The following is a 16,030-nucleotide window of genomic DNA, read 5'->3' as shown; positions in this document are numbered from 1 at the left end:
TCCATGAGAACACTTTTATTCGACTATAGATAAATGCTTCAACGACATCAGAAGATGACTGGGAAAAAATTCTATGGAAATTAGGGAATTTTCTAAAAGGGGCTTCCAGCCTCCTGTATGTATAGAAATAATCTGTCCATTTTTAGTACTATACTATACAGTCCACACTAAATTATAATTATTTGTGTACAAGTGTTTTTAATTTCTTATTAACTCCTTGAAGGAATCATTTTTCATTCACCCCTGTTGTTTAGTTGTGTTGTAGCACAATCTTTACAACATAAATGACAATCAATAAATGAACCAAATAAAGGAGAAAAAGAGAAAAGGAGGCAACATGATCATAATTAGATTATCTTTTTAATGGAAGATAAAAGATTTACCTTTCCTTTCCTGAATAGTCCTATCCTTCCCAAATTTAAAACTGAGTTCAGAGATGATCTGGACAATGGCCTAAAATCTTCATCAATCCATGTTTCATTTGCATGTGAGGTTCTTGGATGAAAATACAAAATTTCCAGGTGAAAAAGCTTTACTTTCATTTTTACATTGTCCACTAAAATCTTAATTATTCCTACATACGTTCTAGAAAACCACAAAAGACACTTACTTCCTCTGCACAGCTAGAAATCAGGCAGCCTTTATTGTTCCACAACATGAGGTTAGAAAGGGAAAAAGTTCCTACAATTCTCTCCCCTTCGAACATACTCTCAAAGCAACTGAGCTTCTGAGGAAGACACTCTTGGAAGAGGGAGAACATTGGGCCCTAACCTATTTCAGCGCAAGCACCAGGCCCTCTGTCTCTTTACATTCAAGTGCTAAACTTTGTGTGTAGGGGGTATTCAGTACACTGCTGCTGTCAGGGCTACCCAAAGGGCTGCAGTGAGTGGGTTGGGAGGGTCATCAGGAGGAGGGTAGTGGTAATGACAGCTTCCATTTATCAAGCCCCCACGATAGGCTGGGAACATTAAAAATATTTTTTGCGATTGTCACAAGGCACAGAGTACAAAAACAAGACCATGGAGGTTATATAATGTGCCTATATTCACACTCGAAGACTGATCTGGGACTCAGAATAAGCTCATGGGATCCCAAGGTGCCTGTTATTTCCTCTGCTGCACGTTGCTTCTTCTAAGACTCAGCCACAGATACATGCATGGTGTGGGGCCGAAAGGGGAAAAGTGAGAAAATGAAGAGTTTCAAGTGTGCAGACATTTACACAAGTCCCCAAAGCAACATTTAGGTGTTAAATATAAAATGTTTTCCTTGGTCACCACCGCTCGAGGTAAGCCTCCAATTTCCATCTGTAATGAAGCCGAGGCACGAAGAAGAGGCAGATGGACCTGCTACACAAAGTGAACTCTGAAACTCTTCTCTCTGGTGTTCTGCTGAAGGACTACACTCCTGGACTCTAACAAGGTAAGTCAACATGTCACACTCTTGGGGAAACAAATTTATTTTTAATTCAAGCAAAGATGGCTTTATTAGTCACTTCCTCAAAGGAGAAAACCACACGGATGAAAAAGGACAAGCATGAAAGTTCTTGAAGCAATTGCCATTCATTTCACACTCGGTTTGCTTCTGTTCCCCTTTTTGGGCTCTCACCACATGTAGGCAGGCTGTCAGTGGGTGCACCTACCAGGGAATTCACCGTGAACGGCTGATCCATGGTGTTCTGTGTGCAGAGTGAAGGTGGTCACCGTTTCTTCCCAATCACTTCATCTGTTTCAAAGGCAAACAAAAGAAGCAAAGCGTGGGTTATTTTTTTTAAGAACCCCAGTCTCAAGTTGTAAGCCCCAGGATTATTTCTGCCTCAGAAGCATATGAATGAATTAAAATAACTTTAATGATTAGTTGTTTTTTGTGTTTTTTTTAGAGGGGCTGTTGGAAATAACTTCCTGGAAATACCAAACTACAGATGTTTATGGTTTCTTAAAAATGAAGATGTGAAGAGAATTAATTACTGCCCGGTGCCCAGAATGAATCTGCTGGGTTACTATGTAGAACTTATTAAGTAGGTTTACTGTCTTCAGAGTGAGAAAGATCACAGTGACTGAGAGCATGGGCTTGGGAATGTGGGCTCTAAAACCTGGTGTCAGCCTGGACTTAAACTAAGCCCTCTTATTTCAGGGAGGTAGAATTCTGGGTGACTCGGTGACTCCTGCCCCTCGGCATCCGCAGGTTAGTGCACGCCCCTCCCCTTGGGCCTGGACAAGGCCTGTAACTGGTCTCTACTCCATAACATAGCAAAGGTGATGGGATATTGCTGTCGTGATTATGTTATATCATATGGCAAAGATGAATAAATTTGAAGATGCATTATATTAAGGGCCCTAATCACTTGATGTCACATTAACCAAAAGGGAGATTATCCTGGATAGGCCGGACATGATCAGGTGAGGCCTTTCAAGAAGATAGACACTCTCCTGCTAGTCTTGAAGGCTCAGCCACCATGAGTTCCACAGCTGCAGGAAAATAAATTCTGCCTGTAACCACATAAGTTTGGAAGAGGATCCCACACCTCAGATGGTATCTTTACTCCTGTCAACACCTCCATTGCTGCCTTGTGAGCCCCAAGCAGAGTCCTGACCCACAGAACTGTGAGGTAATAAATGTATTGTCTTAAGCCATGAACCTGGTGGTGATTTGTAAAGCAGCAAGAGAAAACAAATACACTAATTGTATGGCTGCAGGTCAGTTAGCTCCCTTTCCTATTTATCTGAAAAACGGGATAAATAATAGTACCTATGACGTGTAGTTGTGAGAAGGATGAAATGAAATAGCATATAAAGTCCTTAGAGTAGTTCTTAGCACACAGTCAATATTATATGAATATTAGGTATTATTAGAATCTTTATTTTACAGCTGAGGAAACCGAGGCTAGGAGATGTTAAGCGAATGTACCCAAGCTGAAGTAGTCGCTCAAACGTTAGTCTCTCTCTTCTTCATGCTAGTTTAGGTCAAGCTTTGCATCACGACTTCCCACTTCTTCCAAAATTATTTTGGCCTTTATACTCCACTGATCATTGGTGTGATGAATGACACATATCTTCTTATGTCCTCAATTATAAAATGTGGGGGTTAAGCTACATTCTCTCAAGTTATAACATTCTGTGATTCTAGAAATCTCAGAAGTCGAGTATTCAACCCATCATGTCAGTTTTGGGTCTGAATCCATGGCTGAAAAACCCTTCACGGAAAGCCACCCAGCATATTCTCTCTAGAGTTTCCCCTCCATCCTCTCCAGTGATCCCTGGAGACATAAGCTTGCAGGCTGCAGAAACACTCAAGGAGGAAATGGGCTGGAGAGAGCCAGTCACAGTGGAGTTCAAACCCCAAGCTAATTCTGGTACCACTGAGCGTAGGCAATCTCACCTGGGGAATTACCACTACTTACTGAGAAGAAATAAACCGGTGGCAGGGAAAGACATTACAAGAGTTACAGAAGCAGAACAAAGAGGTGTATGGGGAATTTGGAGCTGCGTAGAAAGAGAAAGGAACAAGGAAATACTAGTCATTGATTATGGTCTTGCAAAATCTTCTGGGACTACTCAGACCTTTAAACACAGACCAAATAATTTAAAAAGTTGGAAACATTAGAACAGCGGTTCTTAAAATTTTACTTTATCTAAAAATTACATAAACCTGGGACTTTTTAAAAATGCAGACTCCTGGGACTCACCCACAAGGAATCTGAATCCATCAATTCTAAGCCCACCAATAGGCACTGAGCATTAGGGTGCAGCCCAGCTGATTGTGAAGCATGAGGTCTCCAAGCACTACCTCGCAAGGCACTGCGCTGGAGAACGTATCAAGCAGGATTCTCATTTGCAAGCAAACACACTGACTCTTGAGTTCAAAGGACAATGGAAAGATCACAAATTTTCAGGAAGAATATACAATGTTGAGTGTAACTGAAAAATAAAAACCTCTTTAAAAACACTTTCCAGGAAGGCCAGAGACATAGGGCTTGGAGGCTCCATATCCAGGAAGATAACCCCAAATCACACAGCAGCACCAGCCTGACGGTTTGGGGAGCCTGTACCTTCCACCGGCAACACCTGGGGCTGCCCTAGAATACACATGGAGCTGCCTCAGTTTCTTCAGGTCACTAGTTTCCATTTCAGAGTATTAGAAGGAAACATCTGATTGGCAGAGCCTCGGTCACATGCCTGCGGCCTGGCGGCAAGGCTGGCTGAAAATGCAAATACAGAGCGCTTTGCACTTCAGAAGGTGGTGGTGGGTTGTGCCAAGTGAGAAAAGGCAGATTCAGGGTAGGGTGGCCCAAAACAATTGGTCAGTGTGCACAAAAATCAAATGAACTTCTCTGTGATGAACTTCTAAATGATTTAATTCAATATATTTTACACACTGAAACTTATTTAATTACTATAGATGGAAACCAATCACTATGAACTCCCACACATGTATTTATAATTCAGAAACAGAAACAAACTCTCCTCAAATCTAAGATGAAAGAAGTTTATAGACTGGTTGGTCAACTTTATTATTATTATTATTATTATTATTGTTATTATTTTTACCATTAACTACTCCATGGCAGTGGCCCTGTCTTAATTCCTTTATTTTTAAATCCCCAGTCCTAGCATTTAAAATCCCCAGCATTTACTATTTGTAATATGTTACAATTACCAAAATCAACATAAGCAGGTTATATTCTCTTGATCAGTAGCTGTCAAAATGTAGAAAAGGTTCCCAAGATCCCATTAAAGGGTGTGTAAGGTCATTATCATTTTCATAATATTACTAAAACAGTATTTGCTTATTTTTTTACCATCAATCTCTCACAATTGTATAGTAGAGATTTCCTGAGGTCCAAGTTCATGCACTACTCTTTTGAATATGTCTATAAATGTATGTTTAACTTTTAATATGATAAATGTAAATAGATATAACCCACAGAAACAAAGCTTCCCAGTGTCCTTCATCATTTTTAAGAGTGCAGAGGGATCCGAAGACCTAAACCACTGCTCTGGATCTACTGTGCAAACACACACACAAATCACAACAAAACACAGCATGTTATGTCCACCTCACCAGAAATATAGTGGTCCAGGAAAATATAAGAGAAGAAAAAAAAGTCAAGTGTCACCTTCCATTTGTGCCGCTAGGGTCTGCTAAAATAATTAGAAACTGAGGGTACAGTAAGAGATACCTTACCTCATACAACCTGAAGCCCACAGTAGCGAAAGCAGCAGACTACTGCATATTCTGCAACACCCATTTTCTTTTTCTGATATGAAATATAATGTTTAGCTGATACACAGCCATCCAGGTCAAACCTACATTTTCCAGCCTTTCTTGGAGTTAGGTATGGCTGGGTCACCAAGCTCTGGCCAATGGGGTATGAACTGATGCACCGTGATGGGAGTGTGGATTCTACCCTTCAAAGGAAGGCACATGGCCTTCTCTATCCATGAGCTGGGATGCTGCCACAGAGGTGAGCCACCTTCAGGTGCAAGAAGGAGCCACGGCAAAGCAAAAGAGAAGAGGAGCAGTCCAGTTTGCTTACACTCAGGCCAGTATGACAGACGAATTTTATCTTGTCTAATACTTTGTTTTTGTTTAGGCAGCTGGGCCTGTATCCTGACAAATGCAGCAAGTGTAACTGAGAAAGGATGATTCAGTGCAGCCCAGGGAGACTCTTGTCAATACTGATCATGAAGCACACACCTCTCATCATCCCACCTACCTCTCTCAGCGCTCTGCCTGTGTGCTGCCTCCCTCCACGGCTTCAGCCCAGGTACAGGGAGAGGCAGAAATATCCTATTTCCTCCTTTCCTTTCCTCCCAAAGCTCACCGGGATCCTGTCCAGCCTGTGAGATCCCACGTAGCCATCTAGAAGTTTCACGCTTCTCTAGAATCAGTATCACATAATCCCTCGAACACAGCAGGTATTATAAGCTACAGCCTGGAAGGCAACATTTGGTCATCATAAATGTTCAATTTGGCTGTTACAGTAAATTTTTAAAATTTGAAGTTAGTTATCAACATTTAAAAATTGGGAGATTCATATAAAAATTCAGGTTTCGGCTTCTCTTCAAAAAGACATATTAGAGGATGTAGCAAAACTAGGCCCCAGTACCTGGAACATTTAGTTGTTATTATTTATCTTCTGTCCTGAGTTCAGAACAGTGCCTGCTACTTGATAAAGGCTCAGTATGTTTTTGTCAAATGAATGAAGAAACAATTTTTTAAAAAATCTATAGTATACTTTCCACCACATTCCCAGGCATATTAATAGAAGGTTAGTAAACTTACACGTAGTTCACTTAATTCTCTCAGTACAGGCCTATTCATTATTAATCTCATCCATTCAACAAACATCAATTGAACACCTAGGATGTGCCAGGCATTGTTCTAGGTATGTGGAGCATGTATAAAACTGGAAAATATTTCTGCCCTTGTGGAATTTACATTGTAATCAGGAGAGGCAGATTAACAATAAACCTTTTAAATAAACAAATTGCATAGTAAGTTAGAAGGTAATATGTCTGCCTGAAAAAAGAAAGAGTGGTGAGAAAAGACATAGGAGAGGCAAGGAAAGCAAGGAGGCCTTTCCGATTGCCAAATGGACTTTCGCTTGTGCTTGGAGTGAAATGGGGAGCTATTTAAGGTGTTGAGCAAAGGCTTGAGGTCAATGGCATTATAATTTACAAACAGACCTGTGTGTGGGTGTGCTGTTGGAAATAGACTATGGGGGCAAGGGAGGAAGCAGGATATCATCGGGGAGAGGTCACAGTGTCTTGGGAGGTGTGGGGAGGTGGTGACAATGTTAGGTAAGATAGATAGTAAGCCAAAGCAGGGAGGGGGAGGGAGACACGTCTCAACCCACTAATTCAGCACTCCTAAGCCTGTTCTGATAAGATTGCCAGGTGTTCCAAACATCACAAGTAAATGTATGATAGCACAGGAGGAAGGAGAGTCCTTGAAATTATGTATGTTGAGAAAGGAAGCTTTTGTAGCAATTTCACTAGCTAAGAAAGCAAGCCTTTACTAGCTGGGAAAGAAAGCCTTTATAACTATACATTAATCCCAAGGTCTGAAAGGGGAGAAGGAAAGGGGTCTGGCAGCTGGCTGAAGTATATAACTCCTGGAGTCCTAATAGTCGGGATGCTCAGATTAGCTGTGTGCCCACTTACAGCCTTTTGCTCAAGTGTATTTCATAAATAAACTTGCTATCTGATTTCCACCATACGTGTTGTCTCTCGCTTGAATTCTTCTCTTGTGAGCAAGGCAAGAACTGAGGAGGGGATCCCCTTAGTTTGGGTCTCTTCAATAACAACAGCAGTGGATCAAGCGAGTAGAAAGTTTAGTCTTTGCTGAGGAAATTGAAGGTATTTTCATGTAAGTTCTCTACTTCTAACGGGAGGAAAGGCAAACGGCTTAAGTGTCACAATGATAAGCAAATGGTACTTCAGGGAAGTAATCACATAAGTTTAACAGCACAGGAGGCTGGCAGGACGGCCGACTCCTCTAGCTCCTCACACTTCAGCAGCTATGGTGGGAGGACAAGCAGAAGAGTGCTATAAAGATAGGATAAACATTGCAATTTGGAGGATCAGAAATGCACTGAAACAAGCCACCCAGAGAATAACAAGGGCAGAAGGAAAATACTCAACATCAGGCACAAATAAAATATTGCAATTTGGAGGCCTGATGGGCCCTGGGGCACATAGCACAAAGGCAGCCTCTGGAGTGAGCCTGGGTGTGAGTTGTGGGCCCCACACCTGCTTGCTAGTCATCCTTACTAGAATCTGCCAGGCTCTCTCACCGGGGCTCATCTCTGCCCCACCTCTTCACTCCAGACTGGCTTACAACTAATTGAAAACACTCATTAGGGAAGCCTGATTTAATCTTGACCTGCTCCCTACCCTCCACCCCCAGTACAGCCCACATTCCTATGAGATGATAACATCTGAACTACAGCCTGGTGACATGTTTAACCTGTCGTATACCCCCCTGAGAGGCTCTTTTACTTTAGAACTTCTTGTCTGTATAGATCTAGCCTCTCTTCCTCACTGTAGCCTCCAAAGACACAATCATTTCTTCTTTAAATAACCACTCAAAGAAGAGGAGGGTAGTGACTGCTTCCTATTAATCCTCGCATACAAAGGCTTGGGGAACCAGGCACAGAGGTATCAAAACCATTTATTCACAATGAGCACACAGAGGAAAACCCCTCTGTGTCCTGTGGGTTCAGCTAAGTACCTCCTGGAACCAACTGAGCAGTTCCAACGGGGCCCAGAGGGCATGTAGCAAAAGCGAGTGCCATCCGTGAGTGGCCTAGGAGAGACTGGAACCCTCTTTAAAGTGACATTTTGCAGCCCTGAGTTTATGAACATTTACTCTTCATATGCCCCCACAGTTTGCAGCCCAATGGCGGAATCCTTTTGATTTGGGGTCCCCATTTGATGTCTCTCCACGTCTCAACTTCCCCCAAGGAAACGTGGAAGCAGCTCTACTGTTCTACCCCTTAAAGCCAGCAGCAAATGACGCCGGGAGTGAACAGAGAAAAGAATGTGACCTAGCCCAGTGTTTACTGTGTGACCTTTTCAGCCTTAATTCCCTTAACTTTCTTTCTTTTTTTTTTCTGTTTTAATACATCTTTGGTGGTTAAGTTCAGAATCCTGACCCACTTCCAGGCAGTGAACCACCTCCTCAGAGACTGAGCGCACAGAGCAGAGCCCGTGAGCCATCACCCGGACGCATCTCCCCCGCCCTGGCACTCCTCTCCACCCCAGTGCCTAGTGAACTGGATGAGCAGGTGAGAGAAGCCAAAGACCCAAAGACCGCAGGCCACCTCCTGCAGTCTCATTTCTAATTGGCCGACCAGCAGCCTTTCTTTACCCCACTGGGTCAGAGTTTACGTTTTCCAGGAAGAACCTGGTACAATGTACTTAGCTGGAAATAAAAAAGGAAATTATCATAACTTAGAGTGTGGGCTGCAGCAGCCTTTACAGAAAGGGAAGTAGGAAGTCATTCCCTTACCTTAGATGACATAGACAGAAAGAAAAATCTCCTGAGTTACACTGACAGATTGGGACCTGCTTCAGGGGGGTAAAATGACCTAGGCCTAAACCCTTGTTCATTTGTAAAGATTTAAAAATTCAGACATTAAATCAACAATCACTTTGATTTTTATACTCATCTGTAATAACTGAAAATCAGAAATACACTATAACCCAGAAGATATGTACTAATATATTGATAAGAGAAGTATGAGACACGATCAGAATATTAGAAACAGATTTTAATTGGTTTTGCACTTTTCTCTATACTTTGTAAGTACTTCAGGTGAATACCCTCTCAGTGCCCAGTGCTCGAATCTCATCCCTAGAGGAGTATTCCAGGCTGAACATACCATGACACCATGGTTTAGAGCAGACCAATCAACAAGGGTGCAACTGCTACAGGAAAGATTATTGAATAAATCAGCACTCCCAATGTACGTTTTAAATTATTCTGAGCTAAGTCTGGACTACCCTGAGGATAATCAAGTCACAGTGTAAGTAATAAAAGAATTATTTCTCTTAGCGTAATCCAATTTTCATCCTGACACCAGGATGAAGCCGTTGGGCTCCCTGTCCACGTACCCAGGGACTTCCAGCCTCTACCACCTATGACTTCGGGATGCTACAGCATCTTTTTAACTTTTTTGTGTGCTTTAATCTGTTAAATGAGGGAAAATAACAACTTTCCAGAAGAACTGAGTGCAAATGCTCCCGTGCATGCAGGACTTGGCCAGTTGGCAAGTGACCAAATCTTGGACGATGGGACCCACAGGGAGATTCCTGTTGGAAGGATTCCATGAAAGATTTTCATCTCTAACAAGAGAGATGTTCTGGAGAATATGGGCCTTTTAATCAATTGAACATGTGTCTTCATGTAAGATCGCAAATGCGGTGGCCATCTTGCAATCCAGAAGGGTCAATCAAGCCTAAGAAGTCGCTGGCACGCAGAGGGTGGTGGCTCCTTGGATGCTCATGAAACCTAGCGAGAACTTCAACAACATAAAATAGAACACAGAAACCATAAAAAAGAATTAGTCCAAAATGAAAAATACAATTATTGAAATGAAGAAAACATGAGGGGGAACCAACAGCAGATTGGATGAAGCTGGGGCTGAATCAACAATTTGGAAGATATGAGAGCAGAAAACACCCAATCAGAACAGCAAAAAAGGAAAAGGATTTTAAAAAGTGAGGATAATTTAAGAGGCCTCTCGGACAACATCAATTGTATCAACATCACATCATAGGCATACCAGAAGGAGAGAGAGCAAGGAATTAACAAATTTTTTGAGTCAATAATGACAGAAAACTTCCCTAATCTGGCAAAGGAAATAGATACTCAAGCCCAGGAAGCACAGAAAATCCTAAACAAGAAAACAAGATGAACCCAAAGAGGCCCACATCAGGACATATCAAAATTAAAATGCCAAAGGTTAAAGACAAGGAGAGGATCTTAAAAGCAGAAAGAGGAAAGCAGTTAGTTACCTACAAGCGAGCTCCCTTAATACTGTCAGCTGGTTCTGAACAGAAACTTTGCATAAGGGACTGGCACAAAATATTCAATGTGATGAAAAGCAGGGACTACAGTCAAGATTACTCTACCCAGTAAAGCTGTCATTTAGAATCAAAGGAAAGATAAAGAGCTTCCCAGACAAGCAAAAGCTAAAGGATGTCATCACCACCAAACCAAATCAGAAAAAATGTTAAAGGGACTTCTTTAAGAACAAAAAGAGAAAAAGATCAACAATATGAATAATAAAATGCAAAAACTACATATCTATCAAGAATTACTTTAAATGTAAATGGATTAAATGTTCTAATAAAAAAGACATACAGTAGTTGAATGGATAAGAAAACAGACCCTTACAAATGCTGTGGACAAGAGATTCCTTGAAGTCAAAAGACACAGACTGAAAGTAAAGGGATGATAATAAAAAATGGAAATATGGGAGTGGGGAGCAGAGCAGGGGAGAGCAATGGGGGAAACTATAACAGAATAATAGTTTAAAAAGTGCAATATTAAAATAAATAAAATAGATTAGTTGTAAAAAAATAAAAACAGAAATAAAAAAGTTGGGGTAGCAATACTTACACCAGAAAAATACAGACTTTAAACACATATTGGAGCAAGAGACAAAGAAGCAGCCAGCAATCCCACTTCTGCATATTTACCTGAAGGAACCCAAAATACTAATTTGAAAAGATATATGCATTGTTATATTCACTCTGGCGTTGTTTACAATAGCCAAGATATAGAAGCAACTCAAGTGTCCAACAATACATCAATACATAAATAGGTGGTGCATCCCGGCTGGTGTGGCTCAGCGGATTGAGTGTGGACCTGCAAACCAAACAGTCGCTGGTTCAATTCCCAATCTAAGGCACATGCCTGGGTTGTGGGCCAGGTCCCCAGTGTGGGGTGTGTGGGAGGCAATCATACATTGATATTTGTCTCCCTCTTCCTCCTCCCCTTCCCCTGTCTCTAAAATAAATAAATAAAACCTGAAAAAAAGAGGTGGTACATACATGCAATGGAATATGACTCCACCGTAAAAAAGAATGGAATCTTGCTATCTAGATGGACCTAGAGGGTACCATGCTGAGTAAAATAAGTCAGATAGAGAAAGGCAATTCCATATAATTTTACTTACATGTGGAGTCTAAAAAATCAAAAACAAAATAAACTAAAAGCAAAACAGAAACAAACTTATAGATACAGAGAACATTTTGATGGTTGCCACATGGGAGAAGGTTCAGGGGAGAGGTGAAAAAGGGGAAGAAATTAAAATGTGCAAGTTGGTAGTTACGAAGTAGTCATGGGCATGTAGAGTACAGCATTGGGAATTTAGTCAACAATATTGTGCTGACTGTGTAGGTTGTCAGATGGTGTTCGATTTATCAGGATGACTGCTTCGTAAGTTACATAAATATCTAATCACCACAATATTAAAATGAAGTTCATACTATCTGGTTTCCTTTTTATAAAACTGCAGACAAGTAAATTGCTCCCTAGTGACAGAAAAGCAGGTCAGTATGTTTGGGGTGCTGGGTGGGCTGGGAGGGCGGGAGAAGCAGGGATAACTGCAAGGGAACACTAGGAAAGTTTTGAGTGTGATAGAGATGTTCCTTATCTTCACTGTGGAGATAGGTGCATACACATAGCAAACCTTAACAAAATGTGTAGTTTACACTGGGCCAATTACACCTCGGTAAGGATGTTTAAAGTAAAAAAAATTTGTATCATGTATATAATGTATTTTTTTAGTTAAGAAAAAAAGACTAAGGAACTATGTGAAATGGGGAGACATGGTTCTTACCATTTTCAAAAGTGCTCCAGGCTGTACGGCATCCAGCCATCGGCAGTGCCCTCTGCCCAGAACATTCCTCAGCTGCCCACTCCCATGGGTTGGGCTGACTCACACTGATCCTCACATCACAACTGAGAGCTCACCTCCCCCAGGGAGTCCTCCCCTTCAACTGCTGAGGAGCCCCTCCGTTGTCCTGCGGGGAATGCACCACAGTGCATGGTCTTATTAGGACAATAACTGCAGGGGGGTCCCAGCTCACACACCGTGAGAGGCGGATCCTTACTGATCATCCTCATATCCAGGGACAGATGCATGGCCTGTGCTTGGCCACTGAAGTGCTTTCTTCTGGAACACACCAGATGGAAGAAACAGCTGAAGGTTTTTTATTTGTTATCCTACTGGCACTGATCACATTGCCCGCCATTAGACCATTCCTACAGTTTCCTTTTCTAAGTGCCCCCATCCTGAGCTGCCTTTTCTCTGCTTGTTTCCAAGCTGGTTTTATAACCTTCTTGTAATTCTTTGGCTCATTATCCTTTCAATAAATGCTGTTTGCTACTGTTAGACAAAAAGGAGAAAAAAGCAACTTCTTCACTAAACTTCTCTGGCTTCAGTTTTTAGTCTTAGAACACTGACAACGTAACTTAAATGTATTTGTAAAATTAAAAGGTGGATTGCACAGGGATCTGAAGGGATCTCCTATGAGTAAACTCGATGCTGATTGGAGGGTATGTGCTACACGATTTCTAATTTGACGGCTCAAATGGCATTTTTCTTACCTTTATTTTTTTCCCTCCACTAAGAGCAAGCTGAGTTCTGGACAGGTGAGATATTATTGTAGGACTGTATTATCACCTTTATTGAAGCAGAAGAGCTATCATAATAACAGGCACTACTAACAGACAGCTTTTCTTCTCAGGGTAACTAAAATAATGTATCAACCCAATGATCTCAGCCCTTACAAGAGCCTCCTCAAAGAGGCTTAAAGATTAGACATGCAGCCTCCAGAGTCGGACCACCTGGGTGGAGATTCTGCAGCCAACCCCAGAATCCCAGCTTCCCAAACTGCAGAGAAAGAGCTGTTGAGAGGGTGACAAATGGCAGTTGAGAAAATTAGTGCCTAGAATAAGTAACTGAGCAAATGGTGAAGCAGGGCTCATAACCATGGTGCACAGGATTCCAGAGTTTGTACTCTGAGTCACACAGCGATACTGGCAACTAACATTTAATAGTTAATGGTGAACTCAGGTGAAGGTCAAATGCTTGGGCCTTGGGCAAGAATGATAAGATTTACTGCAGAAATGAAATTTCAGTTCAGCATTACAAATATCTGATTCATAATCTTTCCTTGTCAAACAAATAAAAGGGCAATCATTTCTTTCACTTGTTTCTTAGGCAGAATGATTCATTACCTGGGGACTGACCACCTGGAACATTGTAGTTAAAAAACTCAAATGCATAATAATTAGTCTACCAAGACACACTTTAATTCAAAATATGTGCTGGTTTTTAATGCAAATTCTAAGCTGTGGTATTCAAAAAGATTTCCTACACTCATAAATGTGTTAATTTATGGATGCTGCTCTATTTTTTAATGTGATGATTTCATTAATATGTATCATAAAACATTTGGAAAATGAATTTAAGGTGTAAGGGAGAAATTCATATTTGTACACAATTATTTTGTCATCATAAATCCACAGGAGCACATTAATTTTGTTATCTCACTGTTGAAAACCTAAAATTTCCTGGAAATTATGCATTCTAAAGATAAGCCACCCTATAAGCCACTAAGCTCTAAAGCACATACTTCCCTTCTTATTGCGATTTGCTTTTAAGAAAACACTATCCAGAAGTTATCTAATTCAATGAAGCACAATGAGTCAGAAATAAAATTTCAAAATAACATCATTTTATAGCCTGCCAGTTGCCTGAAGCTCAGAGATGAGGTCAGTTCTTGGGCATTATTAATCAACTTTATTTAATTTTCATAAATTTTCCAAGAACAATACCTCGACACGATGAATTTAGTCCAGCACTACCACGGAAAAGCAGGGGCCAGCCTAGAATACTTCCCATTTACTGCTCCTTCACTGCCCCCAACCACAGGAATCCTAACTTCAGCATGCTCCAGTAGACAGCTGCATTCATTCACGCATTCGGTCTTGCCCTAGACCAGGGGTCTCCAACCCTGTTAGGAACTGGGCAAAAGAGTAGCTGCTCGCTTGAGCTCTGCCTCCTGTCCCCCACCCAACCCCCATCTTCCACAAAATGGGTCCCTGGTTCCAAAAAGGTTGGGGACCACTTGCCCTAGATAATCTCTTCGGAGCAATGAACAAAAGCAAAAGTCTGTGTGTCCATCCGTAACCTCCCCAGTAGTCCATTTTTAAATGCTTCCAGAGCCCCTTCGCTGCCAAAGCTGTTAGCAGGTGGCTGTCTGCTGCTCCTCTTCGCTCGCCCCTCACTCCTTCCTTTTTTTACTTCCCTGAAGCTTCCATCCCTCTAACCTGATGTAAAGTTTCCTCTAAGTGTGGTTCCTTGGCCACCTGCACCATAAATACTTGGTGGAAGAAATTCTTGTTACAAGAAGCAGACTTCTAGGCCCCAGCAAGCCAGACTTTCTAGGAAGGGCGCCCCATGAATCTCTAGTTTCATCGAGCAGCCCAGGAGACTTTAAGCACATTAAAACTTGAGACTCGCTGTTTTAGACAAAATTTCTCTAAGAGTGTTACAAGTTACCCCCAAATGCCTGGCCCCGATTAGCTGAATACCCTACTTTAGAATGGACTGTTGCCTTGGCCTCAATGAAACAGAGATGTTTCCCTTTTCCTCCCATTTCATTCATGCTGCATCTCAACTATTAATTTTTCGTCTTTCCTCTTAATATACCTTTATTCCATAAGACACATTTTTTTCATGCTTTCAACTAAAGCTTAATCTGAGCTTTAGCACTGTGTCTTCACATGCTCTCCACCCATTTCCACCAGGACATCCAGCTGTGATTTCTCACTCAGTGTGTTCCCAGGCTAAATATGTACTTCCCACAGATACTGCTAGTACCAAATAAATTCTCTCATTCATGTCTTTATCCAGAGTTATTTATTAAGTGACTACTTTATGCTAGGAGCTAGCGATACAATGGTGAGCAAAGAGACAGACTGTATCTGATCTTATAAAACTTGCATGTACATTTTGCTAGGGGCAGGGGGCAGGGCAGACAGGTAAAAAGATATTGAACCATTATCTGCACCATTGTATCATTAAAACTGTGGTAACTGCTACAAAGCCAATACAGGAAGCAGACATTATGCTTTTTTTTTTTTGCAAAAATTCCCCAGAAGCATGCCTTTCTCAGTACATCAGGAGACATTGATTTGCCCCATTATCAGTGATACTAACTTTGATCTCTTGTTCATGTCTTTCCTGCAAATCTACCACTGTATCCTTTATACTTACAAAGTATGAGATAGGCAGTTACTTTGAAAATATGCAAATATAGTTTCCCCCTCTAATTTTAGCAACTGAAGATGATTCTTTCTGAGACAATTACTATTGCAGTGTTTGAAAACAGTGAATTTTCTATTTTCATCTTCTTTCTACATTTATTAGTTTAGCTGAAGTTTTCATTGAAAGGTTATTTAATTTTTGTACAAAGTTTTAAAATTTGAGGCTGTCAAATGGATGTTA

The 16,030-nt window shown here is 41.2% G+C and overlaps 1 protein-coding gene across 4 annotated transcripts in view; it reads right to left on the bottom strand.

The window, feature by feature from the left end:
• STAMBPL1 (STAM binding protein like 1) overlaps positions 1-16,030 on the bottom strand; it is a 46,338-nt gene that overhangs the window by 19,036 nt on the left and 11,272 nt on the right. For 3 of the 4 annotated variants that reach the window (XM_028512096.2, XM_036026963.1, XM_036026964.1), the window contains exon 2: positions 1,640-1,722. In XM_028512096.2, the coding sequence (XP_028367897.1) occupies positions 1,640-1,669 (30 nt within the window). In that variant the 5' untranslated portion in view covers positions 1,670-1,722. Of the gene's footprint in view, positions 1-383; positions 496-1,639; positions 1,723-16,030 lie in introns of those variants that run through there. The other variant, XM_036026965.1, reaches the window with a different exon arrangement.

The sequence above is a fragment of the Phyllostomus discolor genome, chromosome 5 (assembly GCF_004126475.2).
Source record: "Phyllostomus discolor isolate MPI-MPIP mPhyDis1 chromosome 5, mPhyDis1.pri.v3, whole genome shotgun sequence".
NCBI lineage: Eukaryota > Metazoa > Chordata > Mammalia > Chiroptera > Phyllostomidae > Phyllostomus > Phyllostomus discolor.
Note: the sequence above shows the minus strand (reverse complement) of the source record. Positions and strands in the feature narration are given on the sequence as shown.